General features: G+C 35.6%; 2 protein-coding genes across 2 annotated transcripts; one reads left to right on the top strand and one right to left on the bottom strand.

Moving 5' to 3' along the window:
• Positions 1-703: 703 nt before the first annotated feature.
• On the top strand, positions 704-1,756 carry LOC109808952 (DUF1677 family protein (DUF1677)). The gene has a single exon (XM_020372153.3). It carries the CDS (start codon positions 909-911, stop codon positions 1,353-1,355), a length of 447 nt encoding a protein of 148 aa, XP_020227742.1. The 5' UTR covers positions 704-908; the 3' UTR covers positions 1,356-1,756.
• A 7,359-nt stretch (positions 1,757-9,115) lies between these two features.
• On the bottom strand, positions 9,116-10,594 carry LOC109809726 (protein LURP-one-related 6). The gene is made up of 3 exons (XM_020373112.3): positions 10,132-10,594; positions 9,551-9,781; positions 9,116-9,442 (listed from the first exon to the last, which is right to left on the bottom strand). The coding sequence occupies exons 1-3, from the start codon at positions 10,366-10,368 to the stop codon at positions 9,299-9,301; spliced, it is 612 nt and encodes a 203-aa protein (XP_020228701.1). The 5' UTR covers positions 10,369-10,594; the 3' UTR covers positions 9,116-9,298.
• Between the last annotated feature and the right edge of the window lie 8,572 nt (positions 10,595-19,166).

Genomic DNA, 19,166 nt, shown 5'->3' with positions numbered 1-19,166 from the left:
GACACAATCCATACATGGATAATAAACACAGGTACATACACATATATAATATTATGTATGTATCATGTATGTAATGTTTAATTGCACACCTACGTCAGTCTTGAAGAGACATAAAACACATTAAGACAACAATCTGCTTTTCACATGTCAAAATAATTGACAATCAATGCCAACAAGTTAGCAAATAACAATGAATACAATCACGGATTCAAAAAAAGAAAGAAATTTCCTTGGCATATACGTACAAGTAATTAAGAATGATGGTAGATTGTAATCGACAACCAAGTGAAACGAATTTGGACCAAAATTGAGTCAAAATGCTTTGTAGAATGGACATCAAACTGATTCCACGTTCAGCAAGGTGAAACATACCTAATTACACTATAGTTTGAGATGAGCACTGGCAAATACCAAAAATGTGCAAGGCATTGGGGAGTGAGATGGCACTAGTTTGGAGGGTGCCAAGCAACGACCCCGTTTTGTTTCATCGTGGCACAAAGTTTGGATTAATAGGATAAACTTGAATGGTTGAAAACTAGATAAAAGTGCCCAAATCAAACAAATGACAGCGATCTACTACCAGCCAATCACATTAGTTTTCCATGCTGCCATATGCATGGAGTGACACGTGGCAAGAAGAAACACCAAAATAACAGGTTAAAAGCTCATGAGTGACTCATGTCTAATCCATTTCAAGGACCCTGATATCATGCTTATTTATTCTAAATAAACAAAATACTAATATATAAGTTATTATGTGGCACAGTTTTCTAACATTAGTTTATTAGCATAGGACAACATAAATCTGTGTTGACTCACTGCCTCTCCCTATATTATTACTTGCAAGGGAGAAAGAGAGAGAGTTGGGTGATAGAATTGAATTGATCTTGCAAAGTTGAGGGTTAGAGATGGCAATTTCGGGGTCAGAGACTCAGAGTTCCTCAGTGAAAAGCGTGGCACAGGTTGAAGTTGAGTGTGTGAAATGCGACTCGTGTGGTTTCACAGAAGAGTGCACCCCTGCATACATCTCAAGGGTGCGTCAGAGGTACCAGGGTCGATGGCTATGCGGTCTTTGTGTGGAGGCTGTGCAACACGAGGTGGTGAGATCAGATAGTGTCATCTCCACGGAAGAAGCTCTGGACCGCCACATCAGTTTCTGCAGAGAGTTCAGATCATCAACGGTTCTAAATAAAACAGAGCACCCCATCTTCGTCATGGGGCGCGTTCTCCGGAGGAGCTTGGATTCTCCCCGGCCTCTCCGGTCCAACTCCAGTGGGGCGCTTCCCTCCGTCGATGGAGTTCGCGCCCCACACTTGATTCGATCGGAGAGTTGCTTCTCCACCATCTCCGGTTAAATTAAAGGTCTATTTGTTTTGTTTTTGACTCTTGCAGTTGCAGGTAAAGCATGAAGCATAGAAAGTAGAACTCTCTGTGAGTATGTTTTTCTATGATTGTGAGAGGTGTTAGAAATCTATAACAAAGGCTCTCTAACATTTGCCCTTTCGGTTTAGATTGATTGAGGGAATTGATCCTTGTGCTCATAGTGTTAGAAATTTGATGAGGCCTGGGCCTACTAGGCCTACTGATGATGACTTCAGTACTAGCTCCTTTTTCTATGATCTTCAATGTATATAGAGACTCATTATCAAATTCTAAAATTTACTTCTTCTAATTTCTTTATCTTTCTTGTATCTTCTGGGAAGATAAAGAATATGCCTATTTCCTGACCATAAAACTTCCTGAATATTCCAGCTGATTTCTATTGCTCAATTTTTTGTTTTTCTTTAAGTTGTTAAATTTTTTATTTCGGTATGGGGGTTGATTAGAGGAATCTCATGATAAATAATATATCTGAAACTTTGATTTTTAACTGATAGGAAAGAAGACGTGTATGATTCATCATGTAGGCCACCTCACTGTAGGATATAAGGCTTTGTTGTTAAGGAAATAAAGCTAAAAACTATAGTAACTAATGAGTTTGAATCAGAACAAAAAGACAGCGCAAACTTGCCATTATGATGGCTGGCTCAAGGCTCAAGCACTCCTTAAAAGAAACAATTTTGTGTTCATTGGCTATAGCTGTATGCATAAAAGAATATGAGAGAATCTTAAACCTTTTTCCAAACTAATAATTCCAGGTGTGCTTAGCTGTTTGTATCAATTTTCAGCATGGCCGTTTAACAGCAATAACTTCATTAATAATTATATATATATATATATATACAGATATTAAGGAAAGTTGATTAATTGAGGCATTTGCATTCTGCATACGGGATATTGACACAAGAGGAAGGTGCAGGGAAATTTCCCTGAGTGAAAGTGGCATCACTTTTGTTGGAAAAGTAAAGCATTTCCATGCTCCAGTTAGTATGTGTATGCGAGCCAAAGTTTCTGCAAGAAGATGGTTGTGCCTGATGTGAACCTTCGGGATGCATCTACTCCAGGAGTTTTCTGCAAATTGTGACATACTAATAATATTTATCGAAACCGACAAAGAGAGGGAGTGGGGACAGTTTACACACAGGATCAATATTAATTATGTTATTTGTCGTTTTATTTCCATTTGCGTGTTTTTGTTGAAGACTTGGAATTCATTCACTCGAACATCAAAAAGATAAAAATAAATTAATAAGATCTCATTCACTCTACGTTTCTTCCAACCTATTAAGTTTGCTACTTACAGATTTTCAAAGTTTGTGTTTACGTGTTTTTGTTAGAGCAAAATATCAAAATCATCTACTATTTTGCTACATGTAGGTTCATTAAAAAATTAAGAGAGTCAACAACTTATAAGGTCACGTATTGTGGTGTCTAACTATAATTTCTCAGAGGCAGATCTTGAAGTCATTTGATGCTAGAAAGTAGAAGAGATACGAAAGTTAGAAGCTAAGAAACAGTGAAATGAGTTTCCTATTGTCAAAATCAAAATCAGAAGAAACCAAATACAAAATATTATATATTCTTTAAATGAGAATTATAGGCCTTTGCCAGATATTTGCACCAAGTTGGAACTTGGGAGTAGTAGCAACTTCAAGTAAAACAAGATTGAGAAAATCAGAACCAACAAAAAGATAATGATTTTCCATCTGAAGAAGATTATTTTGAAAGAACCAATGCCATATGTTAAACTTGTCCTCACTGCTACTGTATTGCCTCATAAATTATCACCATATCTCAATCATCAAAATAGTCAAGTGTTTTACTCAATGGAATCCATCATTTCATGGGTCACCGAAATAATTTCCAATTATGCACTTTGTTTAAAAGGTAGTTTACCTAACCCCTCTTGTAGTACTCATGAAATCAATCTACGTTCTATTCCTCGTGCAAGTCCACCTTCAATGAAAAATGGCCTAGTTCATCCAATAAGGCAGAGCTTTTTAAGAGCATTGCCAACTTCTGTCCCCATTTTTCTACTAGTACCTCAGCTGCTAAACAGGAACTAAACGTGCGAATCATCATGGGTTTTCTTTTACGTGATTTTTTATGACCCTACATTGACCACAAGGATCAATAAATATATAAAGAGCAAAGAATCACCTACGCTTGTTATTTTTGTCAATTCATACACTTGAGTCACACCTCTATATAGTTCAAACACTTGAGTCAACACTTGCATATGCCTGAACAGTTCAAGGGCAGTGGTATTATAAACAGATGTTGAAACTTTTATTTAACATTCAGAAAAAGGTAAGTTTAAAATATAATACAAAAATATAAAATAATGACTTTTTTACATTTCTTTTGTGAGGCTCATTGTTTTAGAAAAGAAAGTGAATCTTAGCAAATTGTTTTGAGAAGGTGAATACATCTTTTCCAAAGGATAATTCATCTTACTTTAAGATTTTCTTTATAACCAGATAAAATGATTATATTGTAAAATATTTTTTTTACAAGATCTTATTGTATGTGTGGTATCCCCATATCTTAGATTTTGGAGATTAAACATCTCAGTGTTAATCAGTGTCTTTGTTCAAATTGATGGTTAATAGATAAGACTCCTCATCAATGCAAGGTGAAAGCCAAGAACTTCAAAGCAAAGACAATTTTGAGCAATTCGATCCTCCATATGGTTAATTCATTACATTAATCCTCCATATGATGTGCATGGCATGAGACATGTAAGGAGCAAGACTCTGCTACTTCAGTACTGGTAATTCACAGATACCATTTATTATCTAAAGAACATCATGAAGAGTTTGACTTTTCAATACCTTTCATTTTTTCATTGTAAAATCAGCATCAAAACCCAATTTTCAGCGCACAAACAGTGCTGGGTCATTCCACCAAGGCACCCTTTTTCTTTTTCCAAGAACCCTTTCTGGTATCCAGCGAAAGGAAACTTTTGAAGAAGCTTACCCTAGAGAAAAAAAAATCAAATAGAAGGAATCTCTCCGGTGGAAGCCATCATATTTTGTCTTAGAACAGCATATTCTGACTAGAAAGTTTTTAATGTGAAACATAGAAGAAATTCAAGCTCTACTTGTACGGGAAAGGATTCTACTAGTTTGTATGTCCAACATATCTCATTTATTTTCTCAGGTTCATTATATCCAATAGCAAGCACCTGTATGGTACTATGGTTTCCCTCAAACACAACAATAGCTAGGCTAAAAATTGAACTTTCATGTCCATGTTACTCAATAAGAACTATTTTGATAAGCATATTTCAATACAAACTATGTGAAGGGGAAATAATGTTTTTGCACATAACATAATCACAAAGTTCAACCAGAAGCTAAACTCAAAACGAAATAAAGCTAATAAAAAATTGATACAGACTGAAACGTCATAACATATAGTTTATAGCTTCCAAACAAATTTTCTTTGACTGTAGGAGCATCTGGGGAAACCTCAATAATTGTTGGTGTACAAAATTTCCCTCTGACTTTAATACAGATCCCCCTGTAAGGATATTTTCTCCCTGTTTATAAGAATATCTAGTAATACATTTCCACACAAAAAAAAAATCACATTAATCATATAAAATTAAAAGATGCATATTCTATTTAGCAATTACTAATCACATATAGAAGGTTAAACACCTACAGTATTTAACTGGAAGATAGTAACAAGAAAATACATGCCCTAGACTTGTCAATACAGTTAAAGTTTATACCTCACACCAGTAAATAATCATAGCTTAAATACAACCTCGAACATCATATTATCTGGACTTGTAAAGAAACATACGGAGAAAACAATAACATAAACTCAGAACAATCTGGAGAGAAAGTAGGATAAAAATTAGAGTAAACTACTTTGACATCTACTGAAATTCTATGAAATCACACTAACACTTTTTTTTTTTTAAGGTTTATAGTAACCACCTTTAAGAGAGATCACAATATAATATTTTTTAAATTATTAAAAGGAGTTAAAAGTAATATAAAAGAGGTATTGATGTAATATTTTTTTAAATAGTTAAAAGAGATTATTATAAAAGTAGAAAAAATAGGAAGTATATGTATGATTTTATGAAATTTCAAGAAGTATTGGTGTAGTTTATTCTTAAAAAAATTAACAAAAGCTTATCGGTAAATACTTCAAATAAATATCTCATTAGAAGGATTGTAAAGTAAAAATCAAGCATCAATATATTATACATAAATATTATGTTCAGATGGCATAATTGATCCATTCCGTTGTCTGCTTTGCCCAACAGCAGTCAATCACACTCATACACATCATATAATAGATTATCTGCGTGTTTAGTTAAACGTTCATAAAAATGTGAATCAAAGCAAAAATAACGTTTAAAATATAAAAGTTATAATTAATAATTTTTATTTTAAGAGATAAATCACGTTGAAAATTTGAACCAAACAATATCACAAATTTGTGTCATATACTAATGATATGTACGAAAGACAATCGTTCGCATCATAAACATATAAAACAAATAATGAACCAACAATTTGCCAATCCCTTTTATACTACTAAGAACATCGAGAGACCCAAATATTACTCCAGCAACTGGGAATAGAACCTCATAAGAACAATGAAAGAGGCAAATTTGGGAGCCCCTGACGACAGTATGCATTACTACACTAAAATTTGACTTGTATTCTTTTGAACCATATACTGAACCTCCCCAATTCCTACTTGGAAGAATTTTTCTTCAAATAAACTATCAATTTAGCCATTAAAGTATTGTTTTCTTTCCTAAATAGTTCTTAAATTAATAAAATTATATAATTAGTCCCTAAAATATTGAATATATAACAATTTAGTCTCTCAATTAATATATTTTACCAGTATTGAGGGACAAGTCTAAAAAGAATTTTCAATAGAGATGAACTATACAGCATAATTTTAATATTTTAAGGATTATTTATGCAATTTCAATAATTTAAAGGCCGTTAAAAAAGAGGGTGATATTTTAGATACTAAATTAATTGTTTACTCATTTTTCCTTGTTTTTAGCAGCACTAGCCTACACATAGGGTCGAATTTGCCCCTCAGTAGGGGTTGTTTATAAACAACAATTTTAGCAAAATTGCTTAAAGCACCTCCAACGGAGGGTGCTTACCCAGTTTCGTATTTATAAGCACCGTCTCTAACAAGGAATGCCCATTGGAGTAGGCTTACGTGGCACAAGAAAGAAAATTTTTTTTAGCTCCGTGTCTTGCAGAAGCAACGGTGCTTGCCTGCTTCTGTTGTCCTTTCCGCTTTCTTTTTCTTTACTTTCCTCTTTATATAAATTATTATAATAATGTGAGGTGTCAAAAAGTGTAGTATAAGTTGTAAAAAATTGAGGTGCTTATAAGCAATTCTCATTGAAGCAAAAATTATAAAAATATAGTATGAATTGCTTATGAATGACGTGGCACGTAGGACCCATTTAAAGTGGTTGGGAATTGCTTATAAGCAACTCCCATTGTAGATGTTCTTATAAAAACTCCAATACTTAAAAAAAAAGTGAAAAAAAATTGATGTGACACAGGAAGTTGTTTATAAGCAACCTCTACTGCAGATGCTCTAATGCATAAACCATCTATGTTCTTATAAAAACTCCAATACTTAAAAAAAAATTGAAAAAAAATTGATGTGGCACAGGAAGTTGTTTATAAGCAACCTCTACTGCAGATGCTCTAATGCATAAACCATCTATGTCACGATCTCACCCGCAAGAAGATTATGACACTCTCATTTGAAAAAAAATTATTAGATAATGAACTGCGTTCAATCTTATTCCTATCATATACCATGTTACGAAATAAAACTACAATTTTTTTTTGTCAGATAAAACTATGCAATTATAAACTAATAATAAAAATAATAATAAAAACCTAGTGTCAGAGTTGCTTCACTTGAGCTATATAGTCCAATGTCAATTCAGAACAATAATTGCTCAAACTAGTGCTACTTTGGTAAAAACCATATAACTTCTCCTCCTTCACATGTCACATCCAAATTAAGAGCAGTTCATAAATAAATAAATAAATAAAGCCCTTTTCCTTTCCCAAACCAACAAAAAAAAAATGGCGGTAAATAATGAAGCTTTCCATTGGTCATTAATGTAGCAGCCCACATTGCTTGAACTCAAACCAATCTCATTCAGAAAGCCCAAACCCTTTGTTGTTGCACCCATTTCCCTGCAAACAATCCAACTCATGGATTTTGGGAAGCAACCTCAAAACTCAAAAGAATAGGTACAAAAAAAATGTAATAAAAAATTGATAAATAATTTCTTAAGTTTATTTAAAACATTAGATTAATCTTTGAAATGCAAACCTTTTTACTTTGTTTAGTACAAAATTATTAGTAACTCAAATTAATTTTAAAAATATTAATTTAAACGAATGAAAGGTCATTAATAATTTTATTTTTTTAATAAAACCAAATTAAACTGGAGGTTTTTTTTAATAATTAAATCAAATAAAGGATTTGTGTAATCTGTACAAAAATATTTTGGTTCAATTTTTTTTTGTCGCATATGTACACTTAAAAAACTAGAGCTTTTAACTCTAAATAATTAAATGAAAAGAAAAATAGAAAATTAAGATTACAAAGAAAAGGGGGGGAGGAAGCAATAAAGCAGGATTCTGATCTATTTTAAATCAGAATAGCTAGTGTGATGTGAATGATCAAAGAAAGTGAATGCCTCAACAGTGTAGTGATAGTCTAAGAAACTCCCCATACACTAAAAATGGCTGAAATATATGGGTGTGATAATTAGTGTCTTAAAATTATTCATAAATTTACGTGTGTGATTTCTTAATTTCTTATAATATATTCTAATATTTCTTAATTTCTTACAATATATTTTAATATTTCTTAATTTCTTACTAAATATCAAATATATTATTTTTATTTGATATTTTCATTACAAAGCAAAAACAAAAAGAGAAAATTGTAAGAAAATATTGCAGAAAGATATTATTATTTTTTATACTGCCCTAATTAAGAAAATGGTGCATAAATATATTACTTTTGTACCGTTTTCTGTGACATGGAAAAAAGTGGGAAAAAAATCAAGAAAGAATGTAAAAAGATAAGGTATGAATGAAATTTTAGACAAAGTAATAATTTGGTACTTGTGTAGTTGTGTTGTTTAAGGATTAGTGTTAGATCTCCAGTTTAGACCTAGAATGGAATAGATGTGGCTGGACCACGAAGGAAGCAAAATAACGGGTCTGAACCCCTCGTCTAGTTTGGTTAAAATTCCATACATGTTCCAACCATCTTCTTCACTTGCAAAGAGCAAATTTGTAAAGATTATAACATCATCCAGAGAATCTCTTCAATGAGTTCGGGTTTAGAGAAACTCTGCGTGAGATAGACTAAAAATTTTCCAAGCAATAAGCAACCACAGTTTGGAAGAGAAATAAAAATAAAATATTTCATTCAACACGAAACCAACTTTGTCAAATCCGTGCTTAATTTATTCGAATAAAGCAGTCCTTTACTTTCAAATTGCTAATGAGCAACTATCATTCTTCACCAATTAATATCCAACTTCACATATATTCAAATTCAATCTCACAAAGATTTGATATCAGTCTATGAGAATAAATAGTAGTAAAAGTTAACAACACCAGTATTCAATTCTAAATCGTATAGTCGTGGAAACTCTTATGTCATAATGTAACTATCTTAAAGGACTATATAGTTGAGATAAAGTACTTGAATGAATTTATAGGTAATAGATCACATTATATTCATCATTATTAAACAAGACAAATCTCCATTTGGCAACAAGATTCACATACACCTCTGTGATGGGAGAAAGAGTAATCCTACATATAAAAAAATTAATCACAAAACTCAGAGCATGCTCTGATGAGTTATAGGTTTAGCAGTGGGTGGATTCGCCATAAATGTAATCAAGGATAGCGATGATTCCAAAAACAAAAGCTTGATCCATCCCAGGTTTCACCACCACATGGTACAAATCCTTGCTTTCCATCAATTCCTCCACTTCCTTCATCACTCCCACCTAATAAATTGATCACCAATCAACACTTTTAAGTAACAACTTAATGTTACTTTCATAATGTCCTATTGCTGTATGTAACTCTCAACTCAAACGAATTTGTAAACTTACCTGAGCTACCTCGTTGCCTTTAGAGTCAACAATGCTACAACACTTATCCGGGAAATAGCCACTGATCTTAAAGTCCCTTTCTCGGTTCCTAGTGGAGATTCTGATTGCATTGTTATTCACCAAACAAGAATTGGGTTCTTTCAAGCTGAAAATCAGCTTCCGTGATCCTTCATAGTCTACACTGTAACCTTTCCACTTCTTGTAAATGCTCAGGGCCTCAACCATGCCTCCCTACACATTTCAAAACATTCTATTAATCAAAAGACAAATTTTAGATACAATACTATAAGTAAGTACTACTATTTTCTAATCAGAATTGGAATTTTATGAGTTGATATTTAACAAAATCTTTTGTTACACATAATACAAAAGTGAAGCTTCAATTCTAATAAAAAAAAATATCAATAACTTGTATGGTATAGTATGTAAATTATTTTCTTACTCAAATTGCAACGTTTGTCTATGTTAATATGAGTATATATGACATCTGAGTATACATTATGTACAAAGTTTTCACATGCACAAAATGAAGTAAATAAATACACCTTTCGATTATCATCAAAAAAAAAAAAAAAATACACCTTTCGACGCATGAGGAGCAAAGTGTCTCCATCTCCTTCTCTTAGAATCAACTCACCCTTTTTGCCACGAACACCACAACCATCGACCTTGAACACAACCCTCTGAGCACTACAATCCATGACTACAAACCCCCCACCATTCACCACGTGTGGCCTCTTCCTCACCACAAGCACCGTATGAGACGATGAACAGTACAACTTGCCAATGATAGGCTTCATGTTTGTTTTTGCAATCATGTGATCTTTCTCTTTATCTCTATTTGTACTTAATTATGAATTACAAACTTTTTCTTTGCTCTCTCTTCCTCGAATATTATTATTAGTTATTCCAAGTTCTTTCGAGAAAACAAAAACGATCAAGTTTTCTTCCTTCTTTGTCTTTGTTGAAGGGTTTGGCAAGTTTTGAGGAAGGAATAAGGAGGTGGAAGAATCTCTACAGCCATGGATTGAGATAGCTTGTGGAGGATATGGAAAGCTTGGCTTTGTTTATGCCAAAAAGATACCCCATTTTTAACCACGTTCCTCGCCAATATGAAAACAATTTTGTTGAATTCCTAGAACTTAATAATGATTACATAATAAGAAATAATAAAAAATTAATGACAAATTAAAGTAAAAATATATTTATAATATTAATATCATTCAATATTTTTAAAATTTTTTTAATTATACTATGAAGATAATTAATTAATTATTAGACAAAATGATATAAAAACAGAGTATGCAAGATTATATTTATGCATAGTTATCATAATTGCTTCACGTGTCTCTCTCACACACGGGTTGATATGGTACGTGAATACGTGATGATTACGAATGCTTTAAGAAATTATCAAATACTGACTATACAATAAATATGAAATTTTAATAAAATATTTTACAACTCAATTTATATATACATATATATATAAGAAAATACATTAGATTAACATGTATACACATTAAGGGTTTAATATAGTAAGTTTTAAATTGTCTTCATGACTTCATTATAATTTGCGATTAATAAATACGAGTAAAAAGAATAATTTTCCTATTATTTAATTAACAAATGTAACCAACAAAGAAGATAAAGAAGGGAATAAATAAATTTCGATACTAAAGATCCATACAAAAATGTAATTAGAGAAACGTAAACACGGACTGATTGTATTTTGGTCATTTTCTCTTAAAACTATTTCGCAAAATGGTATTTAAGAATTTTTTCAAAATTAAAAAATAATTAAAAAAGAAAAAGTAATTACTATTTAACATGAGTTTTTTAATGCGTAGTAAGGGCAGTCCCAGGTGAATGGAAATGTGTGTAGCTTTTCATTGGTGGCAATGGCATGCACAGTACAGACGGGGGAGATGACAAGTGGTTTTCAAAAAAGTGTTTCCAGTGTTCTAGAAAATGGCTGTGTGCCATGCTGCAAAGAGGGATAATTGATGTGCTTTTGAGTTTTGATACGAGAACTTGTTGAGCACGTCATGTGTCTCTTTATTTCTTCCAATATTCTTTCATTGGTAGATATCAAATGCCATGACAGAGAACAGTGAGCAGTGATAGATAAATATAACATGATAAAGAATAATTAAATAACAAGTATTAAATGAGAGTGTTTGTAATAATATTCTGAATAATGTTGAGCCATGCATTGGGGTGACAGCGGAATCCTCTGTGTGTGGCTCTGCTTCAGTTATATATATAAATCTAATCTTGGACCATATAATTAAAACGACTATAACTTCATTTTTTATTGGATAAGATAGCATCATGTGTCTTAATCATAACATTCATTATTAGGTGATCCTAAAACACGACAAGACATTGCTTTGTGTCATTAAATATTTATCGTTCTAGCTAGTTATGTCATCATTATTAATTGTCAAATACTATATACTGTGTAATATATACCAGACAAATAATAGCCAATGACCAAGTTTTCTGTTTAAAGAGTATTTACATTCTTTTTACCATCTGCACTGTTTGGGTTAATATATACTTTTGATTGGAAAACTGAAAACTCTAACATGAAATCAGAAAGTACGTACGTGAGGTGTGCTCATTCTAGCGCAATATCTTTTCAGATTGCTTCTTGTAAGGGCCACTTTCATGTTGAGTCTATTCAACTTTTTTTTTTTTTTTTTTTTACATAAAAGTTTAGTAAATTGAATTTTTAAATCTCATTAGAATTTTGAGTTACTTATAACTCAATCGCTGTAACATACTATTAAGCTTAAAATAAATTTTTGAAGTGAGATTTTTTTTAAATTAATAATAATATTATTTAATAAAAGATACAAATATTTTAGAGATGGACCTTGAAAAAATAATTATATTTTATATTTTTTTTATAAATAGATATTTTAAAGTGATTTTTTAAATTATAGAACCTTAAAAAATTATATAAATATTAATATGAAATAACTTTTTTGAGAGATCTAAATAGTTATATCATATTATTAGTTAGATCATATTATTTTTTGACAAATAGTTATATCATATTATTATTGGCATAGATTCACAATTTAGACAAGATTTAGAATATAGATTCACAATTTAGACAAGATTTATTCTAAGGAGGCTAAATCAACTCTAAAGAGTTGGTATAAGTATTTTATCCTTTCTTCTTTGTTTGGCGACAATATTTTAATTAGCTTTACATTCTAATAATTATATCGACAAGAATAATTGTTGAAATAATTGAAGTGTTTAGAATTTGATTGCTCAAAGAATTAAACTAACAAAGTATAAATATTTCAGAAATTAAAATAATAAGCAATTAAAAAGTGGTGCCAACCAACGCCTATTAGTTTGAGTGAGATTCGGAGCTAAGGTTTGATTTCGAAAAAGGAAAAATAACATAAAATAAACGAACTAAAATTTTGTAAATGGAAAAATGAATAAGTATTAGGTTTTTCTTTTTTGCTTTTACTTAATTAAGTATCCCAAATTAATTTGGATTAACCAAAGTTCGAAGTTATTTTTTCTTATCAACAACTAAAAACAAAAATAAAATGTTGTAATATAAAAGAAATTAAGTTTAATTATGTTTGTAACCATTATATATGAATATTCCTTATTTTTAAGCTTATCATTATTTTTGGTCCCATTGTAACGTAAGGTGATCCCTTCATGTAATAATTTTAAATTTTTTATAAATTTTGAAAATAAGTTTATTTATCTAGTTAAAATAAATATTTAAGAAGCAAAAAGTAGAGATTTTATGTTTTGTTAGGTATAAAGCTCACATATCTCAGCTTATTTCCATATTTCAGTAATTTCGTTGTGTATGTGCCTTTTGTCTTATCTTATTCTTCTATCTTTTGATATCATAATATATTTTGTACAATTTGCTTATGTTTTGAGTAGTTGGTTGGTTTTTTGAGACCCTTAACTGTATGAATTTCCCGAACACACTTATTTGCGCACAAACACAGCGGGGACAAAGGGAAATGGATCCCCTGACTTTGTGGAGGGAAAGTTAGGGTAACTTAATACATTTCAACCGTTAGATTTGTAATAAATGATCAGATTGTGACATGTGTACATTTAAGTTAAAATATATGTTGTACACGTGTCACAATCTAATTTATTTTTATACATTTAACGGTTGAGATGTATTAAGTTACCATAACTTTCTTTTCCCAAAGTCAGAGTGAAAGGTGCTGCAGTGACAGAAAAGAAAGAATAACAGAAAGGAAAGAGAATTTCAGAGAGGAAAAAGTAAATGCTCTATTGCTTGTCCCCTTTTTCATATATAAAAGTGCTATATAAGCACCAAATGGCTATTGCCTTGCAGTACAATGCATATGTAAAATAAAGGAATATTCAATAATCATTTTCCCCTAACAGAATTTCCCTTTTTGCGTGATGAAGGACACGTGACAATGTAATCCTTCAAATGGTGAGGCTGCTGTCGGTTTCTCTTGGGACTCTTCTCACGAGGGCTGGTATCAGTGGGTATCAGTGATGGAGGAATATTGTGTGCTGCAATTGGGCTGCTAGGTTCAATCAGTGTAATGGGCCCTGTGTTCCTTACATCTCCCCCGGGTTCAAAGAGCACCTTGTCCTCAAGGTGAAATTGTTGCTGCAGAATGCTCCAAATTTCCCAAGTTGCATCTTCAAGGGGCATGCCAAGCCAATGGACCAGAACCAGAATCTGAGGGGGAGTAGAAGAATTATCCCACTTCCAATCTAGTAACACAGCTGGCTCCAAAACTGGTTGATTTTCCTCGATTGTGTGTGGCAGAGACAGAGGAGAGGTTGGAAGGGGACCCTTATGAGGGCGTAGGAGACTGACGTGGAACACATTGTGTATTCGTGCAGTAGGAGGAAGCTCCACCTCATATGCTACCTCACCAATTCGCTGCAGAATCTTGAATGGCCCGAAAAACCTCTTCATCAATTTAATGGAATGTGTGCCAGAGACGGAGGATTGGCGACGGGGCCGTAAACGCACATACACCCAATCACCGACCTCAAAATGCACATCCTTGCGAGATTGGTCAGCCCATTTCTTCATGGAATCCTGAGCTCTTTTGAGATTAGACTCAAGCTTGCGAAGAATGTCAATGCGCGAAATAAGCTCTGATTGAACAGCAGCATTAGGAGTGTCTCCCGGAATAAGAGGTGGCAAGAGAGGGGGTTTGTAACCGTAAGCAACCTCGAAAGGAGAGAACCCCGTGGAGGAATTGACGGATGTATTAAAACTCCACTCAGCCCAAGAGAGAAATTTCCCCCAAAGTGTAGGTTTGTGGTGGACAAAGCAGCGTAGGTACTGCTGTAAAACTTTGTTGACAACCTCCGTTTGACCATCGGTTTGAGGGTGGTACGCAGTTGACATGCGTAGCTTAGTACCGCTCAAACGAAACAACTCCTGCCAAAAATGACTGAGAAAGATAGGGTCGCGATCGGATATGATGCTGTGTGGTAAACCGTGGAGCTTGCAAATTGTGTCAACAAATAGCTGGGCCACGGATACTGCTGTGAATGATTTTGGCAGCATACCAAAATGAGCACCCTTCGAATATCTGTCAACCACCACCATAATCGTTGTGAAGCCCTTGTAAGGTGGCAGGCCTACAATGAAATCAATGGACAAATCCTCCCAACAACGAGAAGGTGGAGGAATAGGTTGTAGCAGCCCTTGAGGTCTCTGTGTTGGGATTTTTGTTTGTTGACAGATGACACATTTGGCAACAAAGTCCTGAACATCTTTGCGAATGCTGTCCCAATGGAAATTGGCAGATAACTTGCTTAAAGTGCGAGAGACACCCGTATGTCCTGCAATGGGAGTGGAATGGAATTCCTGCAAAATGAGAGGAATTAAGGAACAGGAAGAAGGTAGCCAAATCTTCCCCTTGAATAAAATGAGGCCATCCCGAATGGAGAAGTGAGGAAACTCATCCGGTTGTGCAGAGATGTTATCACGGAGTGTGATGAAATCGGAGTTGGCGGCCAACGAACACTTAAGATCCTCAGAAAAATGTGAGTGGGAGATGGATAAAACCAACAGAGAAGGCTGAACTGAGTCCGGGGAGCCATCCAGACGCGAAAGGGCATCAGCAGCGTTGTTAGTTTTTCCTGGTTTGAATTGAATTTCGAAATCAAACCCCAAAAGTTTGAATAAGTACTTTTGTTGGTCAGGTGTGAGGACCGTTTGAATGAGGAGCTCCTTGATCGCACGCTGGTCTGTTTGAATAATAAAGTGGCGACCCAGGAGATATTGACGCCATTTCTGCACAGCGGAAGTGATAGCACATAGCTCACGAATGTAAGTTGAGGCGTTCCGCATCTTAGGGCAGAATTGCTTGCTGAAATAAGCAACTGGATGCCCCAGTTGAGACAAAACCGCACCCATACCTGTTCCAGAAGCGTCAGTCTGAACAATAAATAATAAATCAAACTTAGGAATGGCTAAAACAGGAGCAGTAATAAGAGAGTGTTTGAGCTTATCAAAAGCCTGTTGCGCCTGTTCAGTCCAATGAAAGTTGTCCTTCTTAAGGAGATCAGTGAGAGGGTGTGCTATGGAAGCATACCGAGCAACGAAGCGTCTATAAAAACCAGTAAGGCCAAGGAAGCCACGAAGTGACTTTAGGGAGACAGGCACAGGCCAGTTTTTTACAGAATCAAGCTTCTCCGGATCCGGTTCGACGCCGCTATCAGAGACCACATGTCCCAGATATTGTATAGTTTGGACTCCAATAAAGCACTTACTCCCTTTAAGGTGAAAACGATTGGCAAGCAGCAATCGAAAAGTGGTTTCCAGATGAATGACATGTTCTTGCAAGGTGGGGTTGTACACCAAAATGTCGTCAAAGAAGACGATAATAAAACGCCGAAGGTGAGGGCGAAATAAGTCATTCATAGTCGCCTGGAAGGTGGAGGGAGCGTTGCAGAGACCGAATGGCATCACCCTAAATTCAAAATGGCCATTATGTGTTCTAAATGCAGTCTTCTCAGCATCAGTAGGAGTCATGAGGATTTGATGAAATCCTGAAAAGAGGTCCAGCTTGGAAAACCAAGCAGCATTTCCCAATTCGTCGAGTAACTCATCAACTGTTGGGATTGGGAATTTGTCCTTGACCGTGGCGGCATTCAGGGCCCGATAATCGATACAGAACCGCCATGTACCGTCCTTCTTTTTGACGAGTAAAACGGGTGATGAAAAAGGACTGGTGCTGGGCTTGATGAACCCCATATCAAGCATCTTTTGGACTTGAGACTCGATTTCCTGCTTTTGGAAATGGGGATATCGGTAAGGTCGAACCGATATCGGAGGAGTGTTAGGGGCAAGGGTGATTGAGTGGTTAATGGTGCGAGGTGGGGGAAGGTCTGTGGGGGTGGAAAAGAGGGTAGAATATTGTTGAATGAGGGATTGTAAGGGTTGGTGTTGGGAAGAGGGAGTTGGAGAAGGATTGTGAGTGACCATGGAAGAGGGTGTTATGGATGGTGAAGGGAGCTCCAAGGTTAATTGGAAAAGAGCTTCAACACGATTAGTGTTATGCAATCGGCGAAGCTGGTTTGCAGAAATAGGAGAAGGATTTGACTCTGAATTGCCCCTTAATTCAATCAGCTTGTCCTCCCACATGAAACGCATAAATGGGCCATGGTAGTCCATTACAAATGGGCTGATCATGGACAACCAGTGGACACCCAGCACTATGTCAGTACCTGAAAGCTCCAAGGGATAGAGGTCCACCGAAAAAGCTTGTTGGCCCAAAGAGAGTGAGACCTGTGGACAGAAAGAAGAACAGGGAAGGTATTCACCATTACCAACCATGACTCGAAGTGGGCTTGGTGTGGGCCTGGAAGGAAGATGAAGAAATTGTGCAACCCGACTCTGAATGAAATTGTGGGTTGCCCCACTGTCCACAAGGATCTGGACCGCGTACCCACGGATCGACCCAGTGACCCGAAAGGTTTGGGGAGTCCATTGACCCAAAAAGGCGTGTAAACTGATCAACCCAGCCTCTTGAGGGTCCTCGTCGGAAAACTGCAATTCCTCAGTTGCAGCGGTGTCACCGGCGTCGTCGGAATCGAACGTGGTGAGGAGTAAGAACTGAGGTTTGCAGCGGTGACCTCTAGTGTACTTCTCATCACAGTTGAAACAGAGGTTCTTGTCCCTACGTGCTTGCATCTCAGCTTCAGTGAGTTTCTTAATGGGTAGTTTAGTGTGTGGGGTTGGAAGTAGAGGAGGGAGGGTTTTGAGAGGAACAGGAGAGGAAATGGGTGTGTGTGTGGGCGGTGGTGTAGATCGGACGGGGTTACCGAAACGGGAAGGTGGGAAGGGTGATGATCGGAACTTATCATCATGAAGCTTGGCAAGTGCGATTGCGTGGGAAAGATCCGGTGGTTGTAAGGCGGTCACCTCCCGACGAAGGTGTGGTTTAAGGCCGGAAAGAAAACAACTCAGATAGAAACTCTGAGGGTAATCGGAGATGCGGTTGGCCAGAGTCTCGAAATCAGAGAGGTAATCATGGAGACTTTGGGTCTGGGTCAGCTTGCAGATCGCAGCGATTGGGTCATCAAATTTTGATGGAGCGAAGCGAAGCTCAAGAGCACGTAGGAAAGCGTCCCAAGAGGTGAGGAGGCCGTTATTGTGCATCCATTGGAACCAGGCAAGTGCTTGCCCTTCCAGATAGAAAGAGGCAGCTTGGATTCGTTGATCAGGGGGGTCTGGTGGAACTCGAAAAACTGGTTGATCTTAAAGATCCAACCGAGGGCGTCGGAACCGTTGAAGGTAGGAAGGTCAAATTTGAGGGGGCGGAGAGAGGAGTTTGGCGGTGGAGGGGGGTGGTTTTCAAGAGCAGTTGTGCGGTTGGAGAGGTCATGGAGTGTATTATATAAGCTGGCGTGGGAAAGAAGGAGCTGCTCAAGTTTGACGTTGAGCTTGGAGAGCTCCTCATGAGGGGGAGGTGGATCGGACATGGTGAGTAAGCAATGAAAGCACCAGTGAAAGGTGCTGCAGTGACAGAAAAGAAAGAATAACAGAAAGGAAAGAGAATTTCAGAGAGGAAAAAGTAAATGCTCTATTGCTTGTCCCCTTTTTCATATATAAAAGTGCTATATAAGCACCAAATGGCTATTGCCTTGCAGTACAATGCATATGTAAAATAAAGGAATATTCAATAATCATTTTCCCCTAACAGAATTTCCCTTTTTGCGTGATGAAGGACACGTGACAATGTAATCCTTCAAATGGTGAGGCTGCTGTCGGTTTCTCTTGGGACTCTTCTCACGAGGGCTGGTATCAGTGGGTATCAGTGATGGAGGAATATTGTGTGCTGCAATTGGGCTGCTAGGTTCAATCAGTGTAATGGGCCCTGTGTTCCTTACACAGAGAATCCGGATCCGGGACAAAGTGTTTACCATTTCTCCGACTTCACAGTTTCACCCATCCATCTTCCCTATTCCTAGTTTAATTTGTTCCGTTGCAAAACTTTATAAACAGCTAAATTCAACTCCTTATAAAATTGTTATTTATGTTGCATAATATATTTCGAACTTTACCCTTTTCCCACTTCTTTGTGAGGTTAGTTTATTCTTTTAC

This window comes from Cajanus cajan, chromosome 5 (assembly GCF_000230855.2).
Source record: "Cajanus cajan strain Asha chromosome 5, NIPB_CcT2T_4, whole genome shotgun sequence".
NCBI lineage: Eukaryota > Viridiplantae > Streptophyta > Magnoliopsida > Fabales > Fabaceae > Cajanus > Cajanus cajan.
The sequence above is the reverse complement of the archived record's forward strand: the minus strand, read 5'-3'. Positions and strand labels throughout refer to the sequence as shown.

Excerpts from the sequence above, each read along its gene's own strand:
- LOC109809726 (XM_020373112.3), bottom strand. The coding sequence starts at position 10,368 with ATGATTGCAAAAACAAACATGAAGCCTATCATTGGCAAGTTGTACTGT. Across the intron at positions 9,782-10,131 it reads TGCTCCTCATGCGTCGAAAG|GGAGGCATGGTTGAGGCCCT; the intron begins GTGTATTTTTTT and ends TGAAATGTGTAG. Across the intron at positions 9,443-9,550 it reads AAGGCAACGAGGTAGCTCAG|GTGGGAGTGATGAAGGAAGT; the intron begins GTAAGTTTACAA and ends TCAATTTATTAG.
- LOC109808952 (XM_020372153.3), top strand. The coding sequence starts at position 909 with ATGGCAATTTCGGGGTCAGAGACTCAGAGTTCCTCAGTGAAAAGCGTG.